The 24,686-nt window shown below is 32.2% G+C and overlaps 1 protein-coding gene across 6 annotated transcripts in view; it reads right to left on the reverse strand.

Moving 5' to 3' along the window:
• Positions 1 to 24,686, reverse strand: part of ARL6IP6 (ADP ribosylation factor like GTPase 6 interacting protein 6) — a 198,682-nt gene that overhangs the window by 171,519 nt on the left and 2,477 nt on the right. For all 6 annotated transcript variants that reach the window (XR_004955540.1, XR_001597643.2, XR_004955539.1 and 3 more), the window contains one exon: positions 16,639 to 16,771. Coding sequence is in view for 2 of the 6 variants with exons in the window: in XM_016151098.2 (XP_016006584.1) it covers positions 16,639 to 16,771 (133 nt within the window). In the remaining 4 variants the exon portion in view is untranslated. The remainder of the gene's footprint in view (positions 1 to 16,638; positions 16,772 to 24,686) is intronic.

The following is a 24,686-nucleotide window of genomic DNA, read 5'->3' on the forward strand; positions in this document are numbered from 1 at the left end:
CATGTATACAGATCAATGAAATCTTTATAATGGTTCACCCTCATGGACTCATCATCCAGATCAAATAAAGAATGTTTCTAGCACCACAGAAAGCTTCTTTGTTCCTTTTGCCTGTCAATATCCACCTTCCCGCCTCCAAATCCTGAGATAACCACGATACTGTTAGCTATCACAATGACTGGTTTTACCTGCTCTTAAAACTCTATCTACATGGCATCACATAGTATACTTCTGTGTCTACACTTTCACCCGTTACTATCTGTGAGATTCACCCATGTTGTATACAGCATTAGTATATCAGTAGTATTCTGTTGTATACAAATACCGAAATTTATCAATCCATTCTACTATTCAGAATTTGGGTTGCTTCTAATTTCAGGCTACTATAGAGATATTATGAACATAATACTATGTACATATCTTTTGTGGATGGTAGGCATCTGCACTCATTTTTATTGGTTATATTCTAGAAGTGAAATTGCTGGGTTATAAGGTAAATGCAAATTTGGCTTTAGTAAAAAGCATTAAATATTTTCCCAAAATAGTTGACTACTTTAGACTTCCCACTAGCAATTTATGAGTTTCAGTTTCTCTGTATAGTCACTAACATTTTATATTATCAGTCTTTTTTAATTTTAGTGGGTCTGCAGTATGTTGTTGTGCTTGTAATATTATTTTCCTGATGACTAATGTACTTCTTGCCCATTCAGATATCTTCTTTTTGAAATTCCTGTTCATCTTTTCCTTGTTTTTCAATTGGTTGAGTTCTTTACATATCATGTATACAAATCCTTTCTCAGAAATGTCTCATGAATATTTTGTTTATGGCTTGTCTTTTCACTCTCTTAATATCTTTTGATAAATGTAAGTTCTTAATTAAATAAGGTCCAACTTATTTTTTAATGGTTATAGTACTTTTTTGTGGCCTTTACAATAAATCTTTGACTACTCCAAGGTTATGAAGATATTCTACTATTTAGAAAGCTTTATTGTTTTTCCTTTGACATTAAGGTCTACAATTCATCTCATATTATTTTTTGTATATGGTATAAGATAGAGGCCAAGGCTCATTTTATTCCTATGGATAGCCAATTGTTTCAGGGCAATTTACTGAATAGATCATCTTTTTCCCTTATTGAACTGATGTGATACCTTTGTTCTAAGTAATATAACCTAGATGTGTGGGTCTGTTTTTGGACTATTTTATTCTTTTGGTCTATTTTTCTAATCCTGATATAAAAAATCAACAGCTTTTATATGCAGAACCATTAGCCAATTATGCTAAAAGATTCCTCAAAATGTGAAAGAAAAACTAAAAAATCTCAGAAATGCAACTAATAATAATGTGCAAGTCTCACATGAAGATATCCAAAAAACTTTGCTGAAGATCTAAATAAACAGGAAGACGTTCCATGTTCACAGAATTAAAAACAAAATTGTTAAGACGGCAATACTCCCTGAATTGATCTAGAAGGTCAATATAATTCCTCAAAATTCCAACTGCCTTTTTTTTTTCTTTGCAGATATGGACAAGTTGATGCTAAAATTCACATAGAAATCAGGAGACCTCAAAGAGCTAAAACAATCTTGGAAAAAATAAAAAAGTTGAAGGACTCACACTTCCCAATTTCAAAACTTAAGACAAAAACTACAATAATCAAATGGTGTGGTACTGGCATAAGGACAGATATATAAGACCAATGGGACAGAATTAAGAATCCAGAAACTCATTAATCTACAGTCTTAAAATTAAGTTTTGACAAGGGTACCAAGAACACTTAATAGGAAAAGAACAGTCTTTTCAACAAATGGTACTAGGATAAAGGGGTGTAAAAAAATGAATTTTGTCTTCTACTTCACACAGCACATAAAATTTAACTCAAAATATACCAAACCTACATGTAAGAACTAACCCTATAAAGCTTAGAAACTTAGGTATAAATTTTCATGATCATAAATTAAGCAATGGTTTCTCAGATATAATATTAACAGTATAAGCAACTAAAGAAAAAATAAACCGAACTTCATCAAATTAAAAAATTTTTGTGCTTCAAAGGACATTATCTAGAAAATGAAAAGACAATCCACAGAATGGAAGAAAATATTTGCACATCACATATTTGATAAGGGTCTAACTATCTAAGACATAAACTCTTAACTCAAAAGACAAATAACCCAATTTAAAAAGGGGCAAAAGATTTGAACAGACAGTTCTGCAAAGAAGATATACGAATGGCCAATAGGCACATGAAGGTATACTTAACACCTTTAGTCAAAGAAATGCAAACCAAAATCACAGTAAGACAGCGCTTCATACTCACTAAGATGGTTATAATACAAAAAGGAAAAAGAAAACAAGTATTGGTGAAGATACGGAGAAACAGAACTTTCATACACTGCTGGTGGGAATATAAAATGGTGCAGTTACTATAGGGAAGTTTGTTGGTTCCTCAAAAAGTTAAACAGAGTTACCATATCATTCAGTTCCATTCCAGGTACATACCCAAGAGAACTGAAAACATGTTTATACAAAAATTTGTAACCAAATATTCATAACAGTACTATTCATAATAGCCAAAAAGTGGAAACAAACCAAATGTCCATCAACTGATACAAGGTAGACAAAATGTAGTATAGCTGTACAATTAAATATAATTTAGCCAGAACAGAAGTACTGATAAATGCTCCAACATGAATGAACCTTGAACACAGTTAAATGAAAGAAGTCAGACATTAAAGACCACATTTTGGGGATTTCTATAATTCCATTTATATGAAATGCCCAGAATAGGCAAATCCAAAGAGACAAAAAGTAGATTAGGGGTTTCATAGAACTAAATATTGTTCAACGGGAATAAAAGATATTAGAAAAAATACGGTTGCCAAGAAGGCTTATTATGATAGAACTACTTTCGCATCCAGAACCTTGTTCTGGTTCTAAAGAATTCCTTTTCAATAATAAAGACTCCTACAATGAAGTACTTATGTGGTTACTGTTAGTGGTTAAGAGTTTTAAGCTTTGTAGTTAGACAAGGGTTTGAGTGCCAGCTTTGCCACTTACAAGGGATATGACACTAGAAAAACTAACCTCTCTGAGCCTCAATTTCTCAAAACAGAAATAAAAATAGAAATCCATCCTTATAAAACTGTCATGAGAGTCAGAAGGCTGGCACAAAGCAAATGATCAATAAATATTAGCTACTATGTAGTAAAGAAAAAAAGGCTTAGCTACAGATTTTTAAAAATTCTTTGAACGTTCTACCTCAGCTCTCCCTTCCTTCCAAGCAAAATACCTAAACCTAAACCCCTTTCCCCATTCCAAATCCAAAACAAAGAAACAAACAACATACAGAGACTCAAGAGGTGGATGAAAGAGATGAAGAATAATAGGTTTCTGTATATATGTACATGTTTCTGCTTGGTATTACCCTCTTCATAATCGCTCCTCCCTTGATCATTTACTTGAGAATTTAAAACTTCCACTATTTATTTCCAGATTTTGTAGTCTGTAAGTCTAATTTCTAACATGTTTATGTTGATATATTTAACAGTAACCTGTAAAGTGAATATACAAGAACAGAATTATACCTTAATTATTTTCATTTTTCAGGAATGGAGTACATTTAAAATTTAAGATTCAAATGAATTCAATGATTCTGGCGATTACTTTTGAACCACAAATTAAAGCAATGAATTAACCACTATCAAAGTTTCAAATAAATTGCCGTTTTTTTTTAATTTGAGAGAGACCAACAGATTCAGATAGGTGTCTTTTCATGTTTCATGTTGTTTTTACTCTAGCACTGGTTGACTCCGGACTGCATTTCTGTACTATATATATTGGACTCCACTGTCTTGAAATCTTTATTCCTTTATCATATTACTCTCTATATTCCCTTTCCTTAACATGTATTCCCACATTCCAGACACACTTTTGTGACAGAATTCTTGTAATTGAAAACAGTAACTTCACTGCCAACAGATTTTGCTCTAAGCAGAAAGCTCTCTATGCTTATCCGAATAACAAGTTATATTAATGTCCTGCATTAAGAACCAACTGGCTATTTGTGTCTCAGTAGGAGACAGGATGAGCTAGTTGGTACTAATCTATTTCACCCTCATACATCTGAGCTGACTCTTATTTCTCATCCTATCAATAAATCTCCAATTCCTTAAGAATTTTAAGCTATGTGAGCTATGGTTGGACTATCAGTTCTTTATCTGGAATCAAAAGTTATTTTCCTCAAACTCAAATTTTTAAAGAAAATACTAAGAACCACTGCATTTCAATTACTTAACAAAGCAATTCCTTTTCTTTCTTTCAGATACAAAATGAAACAACTTAGTTTGTATTCTATTGTCCTTGAAATTACTTATTAGAAATTGCTAACATGAAGTTGCATGCATTCCAATGAACTTTATCAGTGTATTTTAATAAATAAAGCATTAGAATTTTAAAGGGAAATCTTCCCTCCCTGAGAAAATTCAATGTCTCTTATTAGGGAAAAAAACAACATGCATTCACCCTTAATTTATACTCTAGAAGTTTTTTTATTTACTATATTCTCTTTCCATTCTTTTATTTCACCAAAATTTACAGAATGAATTCTTTGTATCGGAAATTATTTAGGATAGAGAAGTAAGCAGGAATCAGTACTGCCCTCAAAGGCATATCTAGTGACAGCATTACTAGAACATTGGGCCATTGGACTTACAAGAGGAGAGATTTTAAAGAAGAGTTAATACCTGAGCTATAATTGAGTATAAGGAATTTAGAGTTAAACAAATAAAAACATGTGCAGAAAGGCAAAGGACAATGGAAGAGTGTGGGAAATGGTTAACAACTTGATATGATTAGAATGAAGGACCTGGAAAGCTCTTTCCACTGTGGTTTAATCGTGGCTCTACTATTTACAGGACTACTGTACCTGACAATCTAATTCTCCATCTTTCGAATGAGGATGGTAATTCCTCTCTTTAGTGTTCCTATGTATACTAAATACTAAACACTTAATATCATAATAAACATCAGCCATTATTTTTTATCCTTGACAAGTTAGATACTGAGGGAGAAGGAAGAACTGAAGAAGATGCCACGTTTTTTACCTGAGTTACCAGCTGGATGAAATACTGTTCACTATCAGGAACCCAAGAGAAGAAACATGTTGGTGGGAAATGAGAAATAATGAAGTCAATTTTAGGTATGCTTAATTGAAAATACCTATGGGACACAAAAGTAAAAATTCCCAGCAAGCAATAGGAAATACAAATGAAAACCAAAATTGAGGTTCTCTGGAGAGAGGAACCTAGGCTAGATAGACTTGAAGTCTTCAGCCAGTAGGTGGTAGCTGAAGAAAAGTGATCCACAAGTGAGAAGCAGTGATCCAAAAGCCAGAAAGAAAAATAGGAGTGAGTGGTGTCACAAAAATTGAGAAAGCATTTTAAAAAGGAATGATAAACTAATTTAAAAACTGGATTGAAAAGTGAATAATAAGTTTTTTAATTAAGAGGTCTGCAGTCATTTCCAAGAGAAAAACATTAGTGTAGCGGTGACAGCAAGACATCTGTGGCAGCAACTGGAGTCAATGTGGATACAGGGACTAACTCTTCTCTAGTCTCGTAAGATGCTAGTTCTTAGATGTGGAGAGAATAAGAACTAGATATGAAGATATTTTCTCTAATGTGGAGAAACTTGAACATTTTAAAAATATGCTAACAAGAAGATTGAAGACTGGATACAAGGGGGAAGGTTAAAAGATACATGAAAAAGGGAACTGCAGGGGTGAGGAAGGGTGGAATCAAGAATCCAAGAAGTAAAACTAAGTCTGGGCAGGTGGAAGCACATGTCATCCTCTAAGATAAGAGGACTGGGCAGAATGATGAGTGTGGATATAAAGTAAGTTTGTAATCATGAGAGGGGAAAGGATGAAGGAGGAAGTTCCCTCATAATGACCCTTCAGTGAAAGTGGAAGTGAGGTCCACTGAAAACAAGAGTGTGCTGTGATGAAGATTTGGAATGGCCACAGAAAAAAATAGGAAAGGGAAGGAAATGGATGGATAGATAAATAATGCTAGCTAAGATTCTAGTTCAGACTATGAAGTTGTGAACTCTGGTTACTCAGATCTTAGTTTGGATGATTCAGCTCTGCCTCGTTACCTTCTTTATATGGAACACCATGGGCATTGGCCTATTTTAGAATGGATTTGAGGTATTCTATTTTAGCAATTCACTAGCGTTGCTCCAAGTCTCTCTCTTGCTTGACCTTTCTTTTGACCTCTATAATTCGGCAACTTTATAGCGGAGGAACTTCATATTTATTTTTTAATGACTGGTTAAAGAAAACTAGTCTTTTTATAATTATGACAAAATATAATGTATTTATCTTGGTTTTCCTATTGTAAACTTCAATTAAAATCATTTTCTTGCCACTAATATGTCTTCTACCTTATTTCTTAACCCTGAAAAAGATGTCCCAGACTTGGTAAGGAAGTCACTTGTAGACTCACAATCTAAAAGTGAGTAAAATAAATACAATGGATTTTATAACTCTTATTTTGTTACAATTTTTAACATCCTTATGTTGTTAAGCTTTCCTGCTTGTTTAAATAGATAGCTTTTAGCTGACCCTTCATGACCACTTTGTCCTCATTTATCCATTAAAACTCAGCCAGTAAATGTTAATAAGTTTATTAATTAAGTGTGAAGTAATTATTTTTCAATAATAAAATGTGATTTTTAGAAATGTGTGTCATATTAAGGCTATGACACTAACCAATTAGAATGGAACTAAATGAACAGCAAATACACACACGCAGAGAGACCAAAAATTAGAAACTTTTTGTAAGCAGTATCTCATTTCAGAGTGGTTTCCTAAAGCAGGGTTGGCAAACTATGGTATGCCTGTCTTGCCACCTGCTTCTTTTTATTGCAACACAGCTACAGTCTTCCTTTAGGTATTGTCTATGGCTGCTTTGGTGCTACAATGGCAGAATTGAAGAGCTGGGACAAACCAAATGGCCCACAAAGATAAAAATACTTAACCATTTGGCTCCTTACAGAAAAAGTATGTTGAGTCTGTCCTAAACCCTTCCTAGTCAAAGTGTAGTCCGTTGATTAGCAACACAGTAACATCACCTGGGAATTTCTTAGGAATTCAGAATCTCAGACCCCATCCCAGACATGCTGAATCTGAATTTCTAACTTTAGCTACATCTTTTGGTCATTCTAAAAGCCTTAAAGAAAATACAGTTATATGTGGCTTAACGACAGGGATACATTCTGAGAAATAAGTCACTAGGTGATTTCATCGTTGCGTAAACATCACTTAAACCAACATAGAAGGTATAGCCTACTACACATCTATTATTTCTAGGCTACAAATATGTACAGTATGTTACTGTACTGAATACTGTAGGCAATTGTAATACAATATTTGTGTCTAAACATATTTAATCACAGAAAAAGTACAGTAAAAATACATAAATCAACAAGTTATTTATTGTCACATACTACATGACTAGGTGATAGGAATTTATCAGCTCCATTATAATCTTATGGGAGCACTGTTGTATATTGATAAATCAACTTGACATACCTCGTTTTATTGATCTTCACTTTATTGTGCTTTACAGATGTTTTTTTTTTTGTTTGTTTGTTTTTTTACCAACTCTACCCCAAAAAGATTAGGACTCGTTTTAATTGAGATACTTGCTTTATTGGGGTGTTCTGGAACTGAATCCATGATATCTCTGAGGTATGCCTATAATATGGTCTGCTGTTGACAGAAATATCATTATGCAGTGTATGACTGTATGATGGTCACTATTTGGAAATATATAAACTTGCAAAAACATTTCTACATAGATTATCACTTTAGAAATCTATCCCAATTAACATGAAAGCAACAGTTATTGAAGTTTTAAACAACAAAAAGTAAAATATAATGTGTTTGTTTCATTGTATCATGTTCCTAAACAGATTTTATGATATCTTTAAATATGTATTTCAAAGTACCCTGTTCAGATATGATAAAATATTTTTAGAATGGTATGCCAGAGAATAAAATTAAAACTATCACATTGGCTAGTGTACCAGATTTTAAAGTATAGTTTACACTTAATGGAGTCATGTATTTCAAATGCATGCACACACAAACCATACACATACTTATGCATATAGATATATACAGACATGAGGTTTTAGTACTCAAGGTACTAATACATAAATAATTACGAAAATATGTGCTATGTGATTACTTTTGTAAAAATAGAAATATTTGCATGTATATAGATTAAAGAAAAAAAATCTAGCAGTATTACCCCCAGTCTGCTAACACTAGTTATTTATTTCAGTTATTTAAATTGATACTTTGCAGCCTTTCACTTTCAATGTTATGTAATTCTGTGCTGCTTTATTGTGAGCATTTATAAATTCTATAATCACAGAAATATCAATAAGGAGAAATTTTAAACCACAGTGACTATCCTAGCTAATTTCTAAATTATTAAAAAATAGAAAATGCTATTAAAATATAAAGTCATTAGTGATGTGACTGTACTGACATCAAGATTTCATGATATATCTGTGGTAAAGATTATCTGGATAAACATATACTTTTGCAAAAGGCGAGGAAAAAAAGTGTAAATATATATACCTAATGTTGAACTGTCATGTATTATTCTTAAAAATACACAGGAGCTAATGGTGAACATTTTGAGCATTTGCTCCACTGCCCCACTGGCCCTGTAATTTATATTATGAATAAATATCAGTTAAAACACCCACTATTTTAATGAAACAAGTTGATTTATCAATCTACACAATTGTAAGCTTTGTAATAATGGAATTCAAAATTTCAACTTTGTTTTCTCAATTTAAAAAAGACTCTATTTTCCTTAGCATTGTATTTCTTTTCCTAGCTATATATACTTCTCTGGTCCTGTTTCCTTTTCTGCAGCATAAAGATGATGTACGTGATCCCTCTAGATCCCAATTATGCAATTTATGCCTCCATGTGTACACTAAAGTCTTTTACCTAAAATTTTTCCAACTAGAGATTTTAATTGAGTCACAATCCTGTGTTTTGCTGGTGTAATAGTAACTAACGTAATGACCTATGGGCACTGAAAGATACTAAGGATAAGCAAAGTTCTTTAAAATGAAATTACGTATCTATACATTTTAAATATCTCTCTTATTACAATTCCCTGAAAACCAGTCAGACAGAAATAAAGGGATATCTGGTTGGAGGAAACATCATATTAATCTATTGTCTGGTTTACTTACACATAGCAGTCACTTGGTTGCAAATTGAAGAATGTCAGACATGTTAACTTTTTATACACCGGCGTGTTGAGATAGAAAAATGCCTGAGGATATTCTACATGTGCTGGACACTACTTTGATTAAACAAAGTCCTTATTTACTAGGAATTTAAAGCAAACGTTATAAAAGGTATAAGAAAAATGAAATCGCCAAACCTTTAAATTTCGTAAGTCAGTTAAAAAAAATTTTTTTTAGAAGAAAGAAATTGACAGTTTTGTGGCCAAAAAGAAAGTTTGAAAACTACTACCATCTACTATCAGCATTATTTCACAAAAGAATGAGCAACAGGATAAAATGTCAAGATAAATGACAGTTACCCAAGAAAAGATAACTGGCAAACAGTGGTAGGCCATCAAGTCTAGCTTGAAAAATCTCAATTAAGAAAAGAAAAAGAAAGAAAAGCTGTAGGACCATGTCTGCTTTATCATCTTATATATCTGTTGCTTTAGCTAGTAAATTTAAACTTATTACCTATGAGGGTACATATTGTTTTTATCCCAGTTTAGAGGGGAGGAAATTAAGGTTCAGAGAGATGCTGACTTGCTCAAAAGTTCTGCTGTATATAAAGTAGCCTGAGTTCAGAAGCCACCGCTTATAATTTATAAGTCCTTTCTAATATACTAGGTTGACTCTTATAAAGACAAAGATAGCTGAATACACAGAAAGGGTTCCAAGTACAAAACTATTAAGTGCTATCTTACAGGTATTTCTTATCAGTGCTGTTCTGTGCATATGGACACCTGCGCCTTTTCAGCAGCTCACACATAACACACTGAAAATTAGCATAAGTAGAATCATAGTGAACAGGTGCAAACACTAGCTGTATTGCTTTATGAAAACTCAGAAATCAAGAATAGTTAATAAGATTTCCTACAGTATTTTGTTACAGCTACTTAAGTCTCCATTCAGAACAGTAATGGAATACATTTTATATCTATTTTAACTCTACTTCAAGAAGCCACAGTGTGGTCATTAATAGCAACAACATTGCAACTGATGGCTACAGTCCCTAGATAATGAAACTTCATGATACTCAAATATAAAGGCCTAGTTCTTGACCTATCTCTTTTGTCAGTAGCTTTTCTCTTCTACTGCAATTAGCCATCTGGCATCTGTTTCATTAGTCCATGGCAAGAAAGAATCTGATTTGAACAAAAGGCAGCTTTCTAAAATCTGTATAAAAGAGTAGTAGAGACGATTTATTGTGTTCTATGTTAAATCTAGTATGCTTGGAAAAGAAACTTCTAATTTAAATACTAACTCACCCACTTTTCTTGATCTCTATGACTTGTATTATTGCACAAGACCCCTAACTCCTTTTCTATTATATTACTATTCTATTTGTACTATGTCTTCTTAATCTCCAATAATTAAAGCCCCCAATGTCAAGAACAAGTTAGAGAAAATCCTTTAATAACAAAAAACCAAACTGAATGTTGAACAGAAAAATATCATAATACAGCAATGCCAATCCCAAATCCCGAGATTTCCAGAAAATTCATGTTAAATATTGTCACTGTCTACTACCTTTTTATAACACTAGTAACAATGAACATATTCACACACAAATGTAATGAAAATTTAAATATTTCAGCTTCTGATTACAACCAGAACACTTTACATGAGAAATAACACATCCAAGAGAATATCAGATCACGTGTGTTAAATTTTAGTCTGTAAAATAGTTAACCAAAAACGGTTTGCCTAAAAGCAATTCAAACGAAAACCAACTGTTCCCTTTTCTTTCTCACTTCCAATTTAGTTTGCAGATTTCAAACAGCATGGTAAGGCAACACAATTTTTTTAAAAAACAAGCGTACGTAGAAATAAATTAAATCAGAAGCATGTGTTTTTTGAAATTGAGTGTTGCTATTTAGCAAATACCATTTGTATTTGGAAGAAGGGAAGAAACAGAAAGGTGGATAACTCACAGTAGCCCAGACTAAAAAGACCAAAGCATGAGAAAGGTAGCAGATAGCCCCTGCTTAGTATATTAACTATGAAATACTATAGATTGCCAGTTGAATTCTAAAGATTATGTATTAAGCGGGCTTTAGTGAAAAGATGCTACTTTTCAGCTTACCACATTCCTAGAAATCATGACATAACACCTGCATTTTGACAATGAACCTCACATCTAATTAGCCATAAATACATTTAAAAGCAGATACCAAATTTCTAACTTTTCTCACAATATAAAATAGTGAATTTATGCTTAGTTCTATAAATTGGCCATCTGACTATTCCTTCCTATTTGCTTCATTTTAGTAATACACAAGTGTGACTATTTGAGGCACCAAAAACTAAAACTGACTTAAAACTAAAAAGTCGATTTATACTAAAAATGTAATATTTTTGCTTGATTTCTCGTAATTCAAAACAGCTACTTGAGAGATGATTTTGAGGGCTTAGGTCTCTTTGAAATATTCCTATAGCAAAAACATATTCAAAATCATTAAACAGAAAACAATTTGCTTAAAGTTGAGATAATTTTTTTTAAAATTCATCCTATCGTCAAAAAGACTCATCTTCAGCTGTAAAATTCAAGATGACAAATCTCTTACAACAGGAGTCAACAGAGGATTTATGAAGAATGAGATATTCTCCAAAATCTACAACACTGGAACTGCAAGACATGCTATTTCTACAATATTTCTCAATAAGGCAAAACTATTTAAAATCAGTTTCTCAACAAGTGATTCAATAACTCAAGCTTTGGATTCAGATATCCATTCACCAGCAATCTTATTTTTACATAACCTTTGACCAGCATAAGATTAAAATTTGAAATTTTCAGTAGCACTTGATTTCTGTAATACAGTTAACATCTATCTTTAATAACTGTAAACATAAGCACTGATTATTTTCCTTCCTGGAAATAAGTCTCAGTGGGTATTTCCACCACAAAATAATAGTCCTAGCCCTACAAAGTTAACTTCTTAGCTTGAAAGTTATAGGAGTATATGCTATTAAATTTGAACTCTGATCTATATAATGAGCATTTTTTTATGCCAGCAACAAGACTCTTATAATTACCACTATTGATTGTAATTGACATCTTTAACTTCTTTAAAAATGATGGTCCTTTACCTCTGAATCGACATAAAAGTACTATAGACAAATTTAATGACTTACTTCACTATTTTTCATACCATTGTTACTATTTTGATTGTTAATTAAGAGATTAATGAGCTTTCCTACACTTGCTTTTACTAGACCCACTACTTATATTATCATTTTTTCACTAAATTTCTAGACTATGAAGTAACATTTCTTCCCTAGGTGAGACCTATTAGAATCATTGAATGCAGGTTGTTTTTTAGCAAGCTGAGTAACTATAAACCTTCAGCTACATCACTACCCACTAGATGGGGCATGTGCACAGGTAATGTGAGAGCGGTTTGATTCAGAGAACAAAGACGTTAAGATGAGATTTTGATTGGATTTGGCAAAATTGCATAGGAAAAACTGCCACATAGCAAAATCTCAGAGAATGCCGTTAACTGTCAATAAAAAGATGCTGTTTCAATTAGTAAAATTCCTCCTGCTGACTCATTTCATAATGCAGAGGAGATGGGTTAGATAGGAAAAAATGAAGCTTTAAGGCACATCGCCTATCCATACCTAACTTTCTCCCCAATCAGGAGGACTTACATAAAAGTTCTAGAACTGCCAGCATCCCAGCCAACAGAAAGAACTCCACGATTCTTTCAAGTTCTGGGATCTCTCTGAATGCAGTATCTTTGCATGGGTAAGTCACATACTTAGATGTATTAACTCTTAGAAACCATAATTAAAAGATTATCACAATGTGAAATACTGATTACATGCATGCTGGTATGTTTGCCTGCTTGGAAATCTTTGACAAAACCCAATGAATAACATGAGAAAACTAATGAGAAGTGAACTGAATATGCTGATTAAGTAGTGTAGGAGAGTAGGATAATAAATTTAAAGTAGTGAGAAGTGGAAAATACCTATATAGGTACTCCAAGGAATCTAAAGTTGCTGCCTCTGCCTCTTGTTCTTTAACACTGCAACAGATTTTCAGAAACAACTAAGAAAATAATTTATAAGTATAAAGGATCCAAATACACAAAAAGATTGCTTCCTAATAAAAGTTTGTATATGTGACACTGCTGTGTACCTTTTAACTCAGCAAACTTTGCAAAGTCAACATGACAACTATCTTTCTTAAAAATCTGCTATGTGAAGTCCATTAAGTACCTGTCTAAAAATATACCTTGCAAAGTTCTTTAACTATCTTATATTTCCTAAAGGTCTTGTACTTATGGAAATAAGTGTGAGTTTCTAAGCTATATCTGTTATGGATTAGGTTTGCCTCTCTACCCCCCAATTCATGTCAAAATCTTACCTTCCAATGTGATAGTATTAGGAGGTAGGGTCTTTAGGAAGTAATTAGGATTAGATGAGGTCAGGAGAACAGAGCCCTCAGAATGAGAGCCTTGCTTCCTCTGTCTACTCTCTGCCTTGTGAAGATACAATAAGAAGGCCATCTGCAATCCAGAAGATAATCCTCACCAGAACTTGGCCATGGTTGCACCCCAATCCTGGACCTCTAATCTCCAGAACTATAATAAATTTCTGTTGTTTGTAAGCCACCTGGTACTTTGTTATGGCAGCCTGAATTTAAGAAAGCTAACAAATATAGAAGAAGAAATCTGAAAAAAATTAATACATAGATTTTATTTCTAATCTCCACTCCTCTACTAAATTATTGATCCAAACTGCTAATTTCATTAGTTTCATCTAATATTCTCTAAATATCAATAAATGTTTTTTTCTTCCCTTGAGTAGTTTGTTTCCAGAGAAACACAAGTAATAGCCACAGTTAGCAGTCTTCTCAACTTTTTTCCACTTCTAATTAGTTTGTTAAAATAGCCCATGTATAAAAGAATGCATAAGATAGCTTTTTAAACAAACCAAGTAAACATAATTATTTTACTCTTCATGTTGGATATTCATGAAGCCAGAATTAGGGAATATTTTTAATAACAAACCTAACCCTTGGAAAAATAGAGAAAACCCTCTTCATTTTATGATGTGCTTATTATCTTGCCATTTTTTAGTTTCTAATTAGTTAAATAGATGCCTATTTAATATATTTTCTTAGAATGTAGCTATCATTTACATTAGATTCCCCTTTAAAAAATAAGTTTATATATATATGATTGTATTTAAAGTGTATTTAAAATATTAAAAATTAAAAAGAAATAATGAAATGTCTCAATATGTTAAATAAAAATGAATTACAAAAAAGAAAAAATGAATAAAAAATTACAAAACAATGTCTATAGTAATTCCAATTTCACTTTTTAAAATATGCAAAGAATGGAAAACTATATATCAGGATGCTGACAATCATTTTCTCTGACTATGGGTTCTTCCATTATTTTTCTGTTTTTTAAATTTTCAGCAAAGAGCTTACATTACTTTTATATAGTCAGGGAAAATATTTGTATTAAAATCAGTTTATTTTAGGTAATGAATACATAATCTCTTATAAAAATATTTTTATAAAAGTGTGATGCTGTAGATTAATAAAATATATCAATCTGATTTCTTAGAAAATAAAGCTTGAAGATTTCAACTTTCTCAAAAGGTTGAGAAGTTGTTTCCCTGTACAAGCACTCACTCTACTGGTGACATAGAGAATATACTTCTGACATTTCTGAAGTCATTGCATTATTTTCCACAAGCACTAGAGGGCAGGGTTTTCACTATAAAAATTTCACCAATTATCACTATATTATATGCCATTTTTTGGTCTGGTTTCTGTTACTATATAATCAACTGTCACTCTATTTTTTATAGGCCTTTTTAAAACTGTGCTTATATAAACATAATTTAAAATTACAGTTTGACTCCTATGAGATATATAATAGCTAATTTATCATACATACAATTTAGCCCTACTTATGTTTTGAAAGGAATTCAAATACATATGTGTGTACATACAATGCACATATTTCAAAATTATTTTTTACGATGTATTAACAAACATGTAATCTAAATTTCTGATCTGACACTATCTCACATTAAAATTAAATGACTATTAAACACATTGAAAATTGAGGTTCGTCATTACTGGTTCTAGTTTAATAAAAAAGGAAAAGATAATTTTAAGAAATCATTTAAATGCCCTCAGAATTTCACATCTTTAAGAGAATACTGAAATGCTTTTCTCTAACTCCAAAAGCTTCCAACATCTCTATAATGCTTACAAATTCTGGTGGTGATGGAAGAAAACTGAGAGGGAAAAGACATTACAGATGTAAGAACAGCAAGAGTAAAGTAATGACATCTCAAAACTAGATGGGTTTTTTTAGAGTTGCCAAGGTCATGTGATATGTGACTACAGTGTAGGGTACACCAGAGAAATAGCTGAAGCCGAAAAAGCAGAGTAAAGTAAAAGTTGGCGGAGGACTGTTGAGCTATACTTCAGAGTTGGACTTTACTTTAAAAAAAGTCACTGAAGACTTTTGAACAAGGTAGGACAGTTAAGTATCATTAATATTAAACTTCATATTTACAGAGTTCCCCTCAACAGATTTTCTTACTTGATCTCTACAAGCTGTCCAGGTGGGCAAGAGCTGGTAGTAACAACTACTATAGAATACATTAATCTGATAACATACGTATCTTTAACAATTTTCTACTCATCTTTCCCCTATCCCACCTCAGTTTGTAGTATAACACAGAGGTCTTAGATGCTTTTATTTGGAAACTTATATTTAAAACCTGAGCTTTCCTGACATAAATAAATTAGAAAACTGCCTACTGAAACTTTTGAAACACAAATAATAGAGACTGCTATGAAATGAATCTCATCTGGTCTAGACATATAAATTGGGCACCATAAATGCTTGCTAATTATTACACAAACTTTAAATATGAGGGGAAAGTCCAATCCAATTATTAAGCTGTTATAAATCTCACCATTTATACATGGATCTAGTAAAACTTACACAATGCTGATATTGATTTCGCCTTCATAAACTGTTTTAAATGAAATTCCACCCCAAAAAGACAAATAGCCATCTTACTTCTTGGATCATTTCTAGAATTTCATTTTTTAAAAAACCCATTATCTATGTATGAAGTTTAAAATATTCTTCTCCATATATCTAAAGGCTGAGCCAAGCTAAAAACATTGTGTCACTGCATTTTATAAAGACTGGGGCCTCAACATATTATCTCCTAAATAAGCAGCCTCTTGCTTCTATTTATTTCAGCATTTTCATCAGTTAGAATGGGTTAAAAAAGAGACAAGAAGAAACAAGTATACTTACTTGAATCTGGCAGGTGAAAGGGGAGTCGGAGGAAACATTCCTGGTTCAAAAGAATCAAAGTAAGTCACTGTCCAAGAAAAGCTGCAGCAGGAGAATCCCGCAATTAGGGATATTATAAGTAGAGTCCAGAATCCTTAATGGGAAGAGGGGAAAAAACTTGAATTATTAACACCAAAGCAATTTATATTAAACCAGTATCCTCATGTTCAGATCATGTATATTTCTTAACTTCTGAATTATATATAAATGATAACAGATTTGAGTTTAGTACAAGCTAACCCATAAAGTACAACTAGAAATCCTACCACTGAATATTTTAATTCAATTATAATATGTGGAAAAGTTCAAATTCAACTTCAGAATCTAACTCATGTTCAGTTTTATGAAATTCAACTATAGAAAAAAATGGTTAAAACACTTCACTGTTAAAATGCCCTAACATTTTTCATTGGACTTTGTGAATCGGCTTTCTTTTATTACTTTGCACTAAGTGGTTACTTTCTTTCCATACCATGCACTTTTGACATATGAATCAATTTTAGAGGGTCTACTCTTTACACCTTTTGTGAACATGATAAACTTAATCTGTTTCTTTAACCTTGCTCAGTATATGAACAAACATTAACTCCTAATTTATAAATGGGTTAGGATCCAAAATTTTATTTTCAGTCAGATTTGACCTGCATTTTCTCAAATAAATCAAGCCAAAGCATGATTACTGTATGGAGGGAAAGGGTTGACAAATGGAAGGATGAAGGAAATAAACACAGTAACAACAGAGGGAATAAATTAATTTGAAAGTTTTTAAAAACAAACTGCCTCCTTACGAGTTTACTAAGCCACTACTACTTGTCCCAGTAGCACAAGAAGGCAAGGTTGAGAAGACTACGGTAGAGAATAACTTATAAATTACCAAATTTCCTGGCTGCACAAAATTGCACAACCAAAGATGCTCTTATTTTGGCAAGAAGAAAAGAGGAAATACATGCACTGGACTATTTATAAACCATCTGAAGCCCACTAAGAAAGAGACTGATAAAACTGCTAGAAGAAAACTCTGTGCAATGAAGCATTAAGAAAAACTGTAACAAAGTATTTTTTGAAAGATTGTTTTTCTCCTGATAGTTCCTTTTTCTTACCTACTTTTAAAGAGATAATGGATTTCACATTCATTGCCCCAGAAGGATGTGGCAAAGAAGAACTAGCCTGAATGCCTCTTTGGTTTTCATGTTGCAAAATAATTAAGGGAACTAGGAGGATAGATATAAGCAGGAGGGTTGATAAGCACAAAATGTTTTGACTAAACAGCAAGAATAATGAGTTGACTGGGGTATATATAAAATGTGCAGAAGAGTGAGAAAGAGAATAAGGGCTTTATCTAAAGGTGATAGAGTTCTCTAGTTTGAAGAATACAGGTTATTTATGTGTGTTTACACTTGTGTGTATATACAGAAAGAAGGTAGTTCTGCTAGGATTTCCTGGCAGCCATCAAGAAAAGGTCACCCAACACCAGACAGGGATAATAGCTGTGTACAGCATCTTGGCAGGTGGGGCCAGTGCCAAACTTGCAGATGCCTCTGTCCTGAGTGGGTCACAGAAACGGCAGATGGCTGGAAGGTGATACATCTGAAAGACCATCCTAACCAGGATGCAAGATGTTTCAGCAGTAACTCATTTGAGCAAATGAGTACTGGATTACAACCCTATCCCAGTATCCCAGCACAGTGCCAGCCTCTACAACTTTAACCCAACCTAGGACTGGGTAAACTGAAACTTTACAGTAAAGATTGAGATACAACCTGCCTGCCAACTCAGTGAGACAGGGGACCATCATAGAAACTATGATTGCTTAATGTACAACCACAACTTAAGGGTGACTATGCTGCCAAATAACTATTATTTGTTATTATATAGATGAATATCTCTGAAGAAGAAAAAGAACTGACAAATTTACTTTGAGTTTAATATAATATATAAGTCTGCAGAACAAAGATGGTAATTAAAAAAATGAATATCTGAGGACTGCTGTGGAATGACGGAAACTTCTAAATATCTAAAAATGAGAAAGACACAAAAGAACATTAAAAAGTAACAAAACGTGATGCTCTCTAAAGTCTACCAGGCTTTTTCACTCAGGTGCTTTAATAGAACGTCTATCAAATTTAATACAAAAGCATTATTGAGTTTTCAAAAATGACTACTCCACAATCTAAGTGCTTGTCTCACTTTGGACATTTTACTAGAAGTGCTTATGCTTCTGAAAATAATTCAATTCATTTATGAACAAGCAAAAAGCCACAGAAGCTGACAACTCCCAATAATTAAACTGTAACAAGACTGTGAGCTAAAAATTCAACTAATGTTTTATAAACCCATTTTACCAAGAGTTAATATAATTTTTAAAAGGTAAAAAAGCATATAAAAATTAAAGTCTTCCTTCCCCAATTTACCAATTCCACTCCTAAAGCAATCAGCTAAGAGTTTGTTGTACATCTTTTCTAACTTATAAATGTTTAGGTAACATAAAATATATGGAGCCGTGAACAAATAATAAATAAATAAATAAATAAATAAATAAATAAATAAATAAATAAATAAATAAATAAATAAATAAATATATTTTTAGTTTATTTTCCACAAATGTGATTCTCACCAGAAAAATTGTCCTTATCCTACACTTTGCTTTTTTCGCATAACAATATTGGGGACCTTTAATATCAGTACATATAGCCACAATTCCATTGCATATTTTTATTATTCCAGTTTTTCACTATAAAAACAATGCAGCAAATAACATTTTTGTACTTAATTATGTGGCTGTACAAGGTTATCTGTATTAAATTTCTGGAGAACCGCTATATCAAAGAATATAAGCCTTTAAATAAGTGTATACATTCTTCTTTCTTCTCTACAGTTCGATTTTCATCAACTGATAAACTGTTGGAAACTCACGTTTTCCACCAATTGAAGTCTCTTGTACTCAATGTTTTTACCCAAAGCAAAGATGGGAGTAGGTGGGAAATTCCTATTTCAATCCCTTTGTTGGAGTTTTGTATTCCCTTATTTGGTATATTTTGTTTGGTAAATTTCATTTTTTCAAAATAAGTGATTTTGGTTTCAAAGTATAGTTAGTTTTCTAAAAATATGCTGGTGGCTTTCAATATTTCTAAAAGCTTCCAGCAAAGAAAATTATGTGTTCTAAATATTTTCATTTTATTTAACAATTTCAAGTTTAAAGGGATGAGGTGACTTTCAGAAGTTTTATTAAGTCCGAGATGTGGAGGCAGTAGCTTACATATAGTATATGCAAGCAGAAACAACCGGGAAAAGAAAAAAAAAAAACAAAAAACAAAACCTTCCTATATTCCCATACTGGGAAAGATTTCTCATTAAAATATTGTTATACAACAAATTACACATCTTCATAAAAATTATTCCTACCATAAGCAAATAATGGGACTAAATGTGACAGCACACTAACAATTTCAAGTCTAATTTTAGAGCGACTAACATTTGAAATGTTTAAGTAAACTAGTATACTATGAAATACAATGCAATAATGAAAAAGAATGAGGTACATCTATGTATAGTAATATAGAATCAACTCTAGACATTTCAGTGGAACGGCAGAAAATGTATGATTCCAATTATGTTTTTTCTACAACAGTGACTAAACCACATATTTTAAATCATGTCTACATGTAAATGAACACAAAAATATTTGAAAATGTACACAAGTAGATCAGTGGTAATCTTTAACTGTTGGATGTTTTTCCTAGTGTGACTATATTACTTATGTAATTAATTTATGAGATTACAAATGAAAATTAAATTAACATTTAGCTAATTTTAAAAGCTGTAAAACCTATAAGCAGCTACTAACGAAAGTTTAGATGTACTCATGCATGAAACTGATCAGTAATTTTCGAATGTTTATGCAAACGAATTTTTCCAACTTTATCAGATTCTAAAGTTTTCTAACTTAGGAGGGTGATAGAAACATAAATATTTAATGTTCTCTCTAAACTAAATCACATTCTATCAATAGCCCAAGTCTTCAAATCCTTTGAGCACTGTGTTTCTCTACATGTCAACGCAGAAAGCTGGACAGCCTTGGATCTTCAAACTTATTATTTCTAAGTACAGAATCAGAGGAAAGCGGTCTTTCCTCCCCTGCCAGCCACCTGACCACACAGTGGGTGCATACCAGATATATTAGTAAAGGTCTCCACCCAACTGTCTGCAACCTGCAAGTCAGCATGTAGCAATTCTATACCCCTTCCTCCTGAAAAAAAAAAAATAAGTGGAAGAGGATATTCTGACAGATGAAGTTACTGAAACTTGAATAATAAATAACATCTGTAGTTTGTAACCATGTTAAATCATCAAATTCACATGGGAAACTTTTAAAAAACTTTTATTATGGCCAATTGCAAAAATACATGAAAGTAGAGGAAGAGTACAACAAACCCCATGTACCCATCACTCATGTTTGAATAATTAACTCACAGCAAATCTTATTAAACCTATATTCTCTTCTGAAGTCTATAATCTTCAGTATACTAGGGAAAACTGTCATCACTGTCATCTAGATCCAACTTAAGTCTGTTGATGAATAATTCACAGAAGAATAAAAAGATGGTGAAAAAAACTTTGTTAGAAAGTTTAACGAGTAAATGCAAATTTTTATTCTGAATTTCCCTTGTTTTAAAGCTATACTACTATTAGGACTAAAGTAAAAAATGTGACAAAATTTAGAAATGGATATGTCCCCTGAGTGCAAATAACTGCTTCCTTCATGCATCAATCTGAAACATAAATCATCTTATAAATATTGATAATTGGTTACAGCTTATCATTAGTTTTGCCTTTCTTTTTTGTACTTGCATTACCAAGACATAATACTTGAAGTTTTTAAATCTTTCATAACTTATAATTTCGGTAAAGAAAGGGCAATCACCTGCTTTCCTCCATAATTTGCAAATCACTTTCATTTTTAGATTTATAAAAAATCTGATCAAATGATTTTTTTTCATTTCTTTTCAATCATGTGCCTTTAACATCTGTCCACTTACAAACAGTAGCAAATAAATTAGGCCACACAGGCATCATATAAGATGAAAATACTGTCATATATCCTTTGAGCATAAGGGGAAGGTTTGTGTTTCTGTCGTTAAGTACTCTGTGCTAAATAACTGACTGGAGGAAAGTACTATATTTTTCTAAAAAGAGCCAGGTAGTAAATAATTTCAGCTTTGCTTGACATAAGGTCTCTGTCACAATTATTTTATTGTTTTTAGCATAGTTGAGAATAATTGATGAGTAATAGTAAAATGATTCCTAATACAATAAAATAGCAAAATATTATGAACTGTTTAATTTGATAAAAATAGTCTTAGATTAAGTATTTTCTGCTAAAGGCAATTCTATTTTCCTTATGTACTTATTTCAGGTTTGCCTTAAATAAAAGATCATTTTATTACATCTTATATTAAGACTAGGAAAAAAATGCAAAAATTGAAAATAGGACTAAAGTATAAAATGTGACAAAATTTAGAAAATGTGAAAGATGCAAACGCCAATGTGTATAAATGAAACAATACATTGTTGTATATAATTAGTGCAATCAATTTGGCCAGAGAATAACCTTTATGAGGAATGACTGGAATGTTATTTTAACTAAATAAACTTGTTTTATTTTATGAATCTCTCTGAAAAACAGGCTTATGGAAGAGCACAGTTTGCAGGACAATCATAAAAGAAAAGCCCTAAGAACTCTGCAGTGTGATTCAATGTTACCAAGCGAATACCAGGGGAAATAAATTCCCAAACTAGCTGACAGTATCAATAACACCTCCCTGGTTAGACTGTCTCACTAGTAAATATAAGCATTACAATAGCCTAATTCTATTAGACATTAGGATCAATTAACTCCCCAAAAGCACGGATACCACGTTCATTATGAATCTTTGGGGGTAAAAAAGTATAAATAGGGTTTCCTCAAATATTTTTGTCAGAGAAACAAAAATGACAAGAGAATGGCAGTCTTAGCACCTTTGGAAATTAGGTTTCTTAACTGGCCTTTTGGTTTATATATTGTTTCTTGTTAGTATGTTGGCAATCAGTCAACTCTGAAGGACTTTTACTCTTAACACATTTTTTAAAAATGAGATTCTGGTACTGGGCCCCATCCTGGACTGAAATGAAATCTAGAGGTGCTTTTCCAAAAAAAGTCTAAGTGATTCTTACACATACCAAAATGAAAATCATTGCTATAATCTGCTTTTACTGAGCTATACCAATTTTGGACTAGAATTAAATTGCGACAAAAAAAAAAAAAATTTGCACTATGTAAAGTTTTTATCAATATGTCTAGAGAGAACTCTTTCATGGTCGAGTAGTTATTGTGCTCACATTATTTGTTTCTAAAAACTAACCTACTTTCAGAGAATTACGGCAGTTTGCAATAAAATTTCAACACGAGTCATTGAAACAGAGATAACATGTATAGTGAATAGTTAATCGTGACCAAAAAAACAATGGATAATACACAGAACAATCAAATATTACATTTAGCTATAAGGTTTCCAGTAAATAATGCAAAATTAATACAATAAAATACAACAAAATCAGTATCATCTGATAAAAGGCCGCATTCTGCTTTTTCTGCACAATGAACAAATTCAACAGTTTTTATTAAAGATTCTGGTTACTTCATGTGAAAACTTTTATATTTAGTATAAAAAGGTAAGGATATAATTTCACAGCCATTTCCTAAGGTGTAAGCTAATGCAGCAATCTTTCTAATATCTAAGTTAATCAACCCAGGGCTGATTTGGATGCAAGTCAAAAATTAGAAACAACTGGTCTATTCTTTTCAACTATCAGCTGCCTCAAGTGAATTTTTAACCAGAGGCTAGTTGTCAATTCAAAACATTATTCTGTGAAGACATTAATTTGTATTTTCTCCCAACAGGTGAGAATTACAGCTTAGAACAATGTAAGGGCAAGTTACCTAAACCTTGTAAAAGCTTAATCATTTTGGCACTACATCTATGAAACAGATTTTTAAGATTCCTATTATCTTGCTAGAGAAAAACATTCCTTATCATACCTGTTATAATGTATATTTGCTATAAATTAGACTAACTTTAAAATTAACCGCAAGACATTAATGCAACTGACTGAATTAGTCCTTTAGGTAATGTTGAAGATATTCTCCATTTGACCACTGGAGCATTGGTTAAAAAAAAAAAAAAAAGGATCTTTTTTGAGGCATTTGTTTAGTGTTGCTTTCGGTTTTTGCCCTAAAGATACAGCAGTTTCTCCTCACTCCTTAGAATGTTCCTGAATCCTGAAAGTGAATTCATGTCATTAGCAAAGACTTAGATAATGATCTTCCTGTTTGCTGTCAAGTAAGCACAACTAAAAGCAACATTAGACCATTTAATTGGAAGTGGAAGACCAAGCAGGGCCATGACAAGTGCTAGACATTTTTTTCATAAATGCGAATTCTTGCCAACTTTTAAATAGTAAGTTAGAATTCATACCCAACTTTTAAATAGTAAATTAGAATTCATACCTAGTTCATAAGATTGTTTCTACTGTATCAAAGTTGACCTATCAATAAATGCTATGAAAGCCTCCAAATTTGGCTGTTTTTAGAGATCAAACAGTATACCATACACTGATAAAATGAGTAACTAAAAAAAATCATATTTCCTTATGCAAGAAATTGAGAAGAGCACAGACAAGTTTTCAGGGAACTTTCTATTTTGTAACTTGAAGATAAAAGTTTCTCCTGCAAAATCTGGTAGACTATACTTTGTATCATCATTAGACCTTGAAGAGGTAGATTAAATAGTTCGCTAAGATTGGGGGAAGGGGTAACATGCAGGATAGGATCGCAACCATTTTTTGCAACCATTTTTTTTCCAATTCAGAGTGAGTAATCAAATAACTTATAGCAAATAGGATAAATATACTAAAGTTCCAAACTCTTCAACATCATTTTGGCAGAGAGAACTAAATGCAGTTTAAATAACCCC

This window comes from Rousettus aegyptiacus, unplaced genomic scaffold (genome assembly GCF_014176215.1).
Source record: "Rousettus aegyptiacus isolate mRouAeg1 unplaced genomic scaffold, mRouAeg1.p scaffold_m13_p_2, whole genome shotgun sequence".
Lineage (NCBI taxonomy): Eukaryota > Metazoa > Chordata > Mammalia > Chiroptera > Pteropodidae > Rousettus > Rousettus aegyptiacus.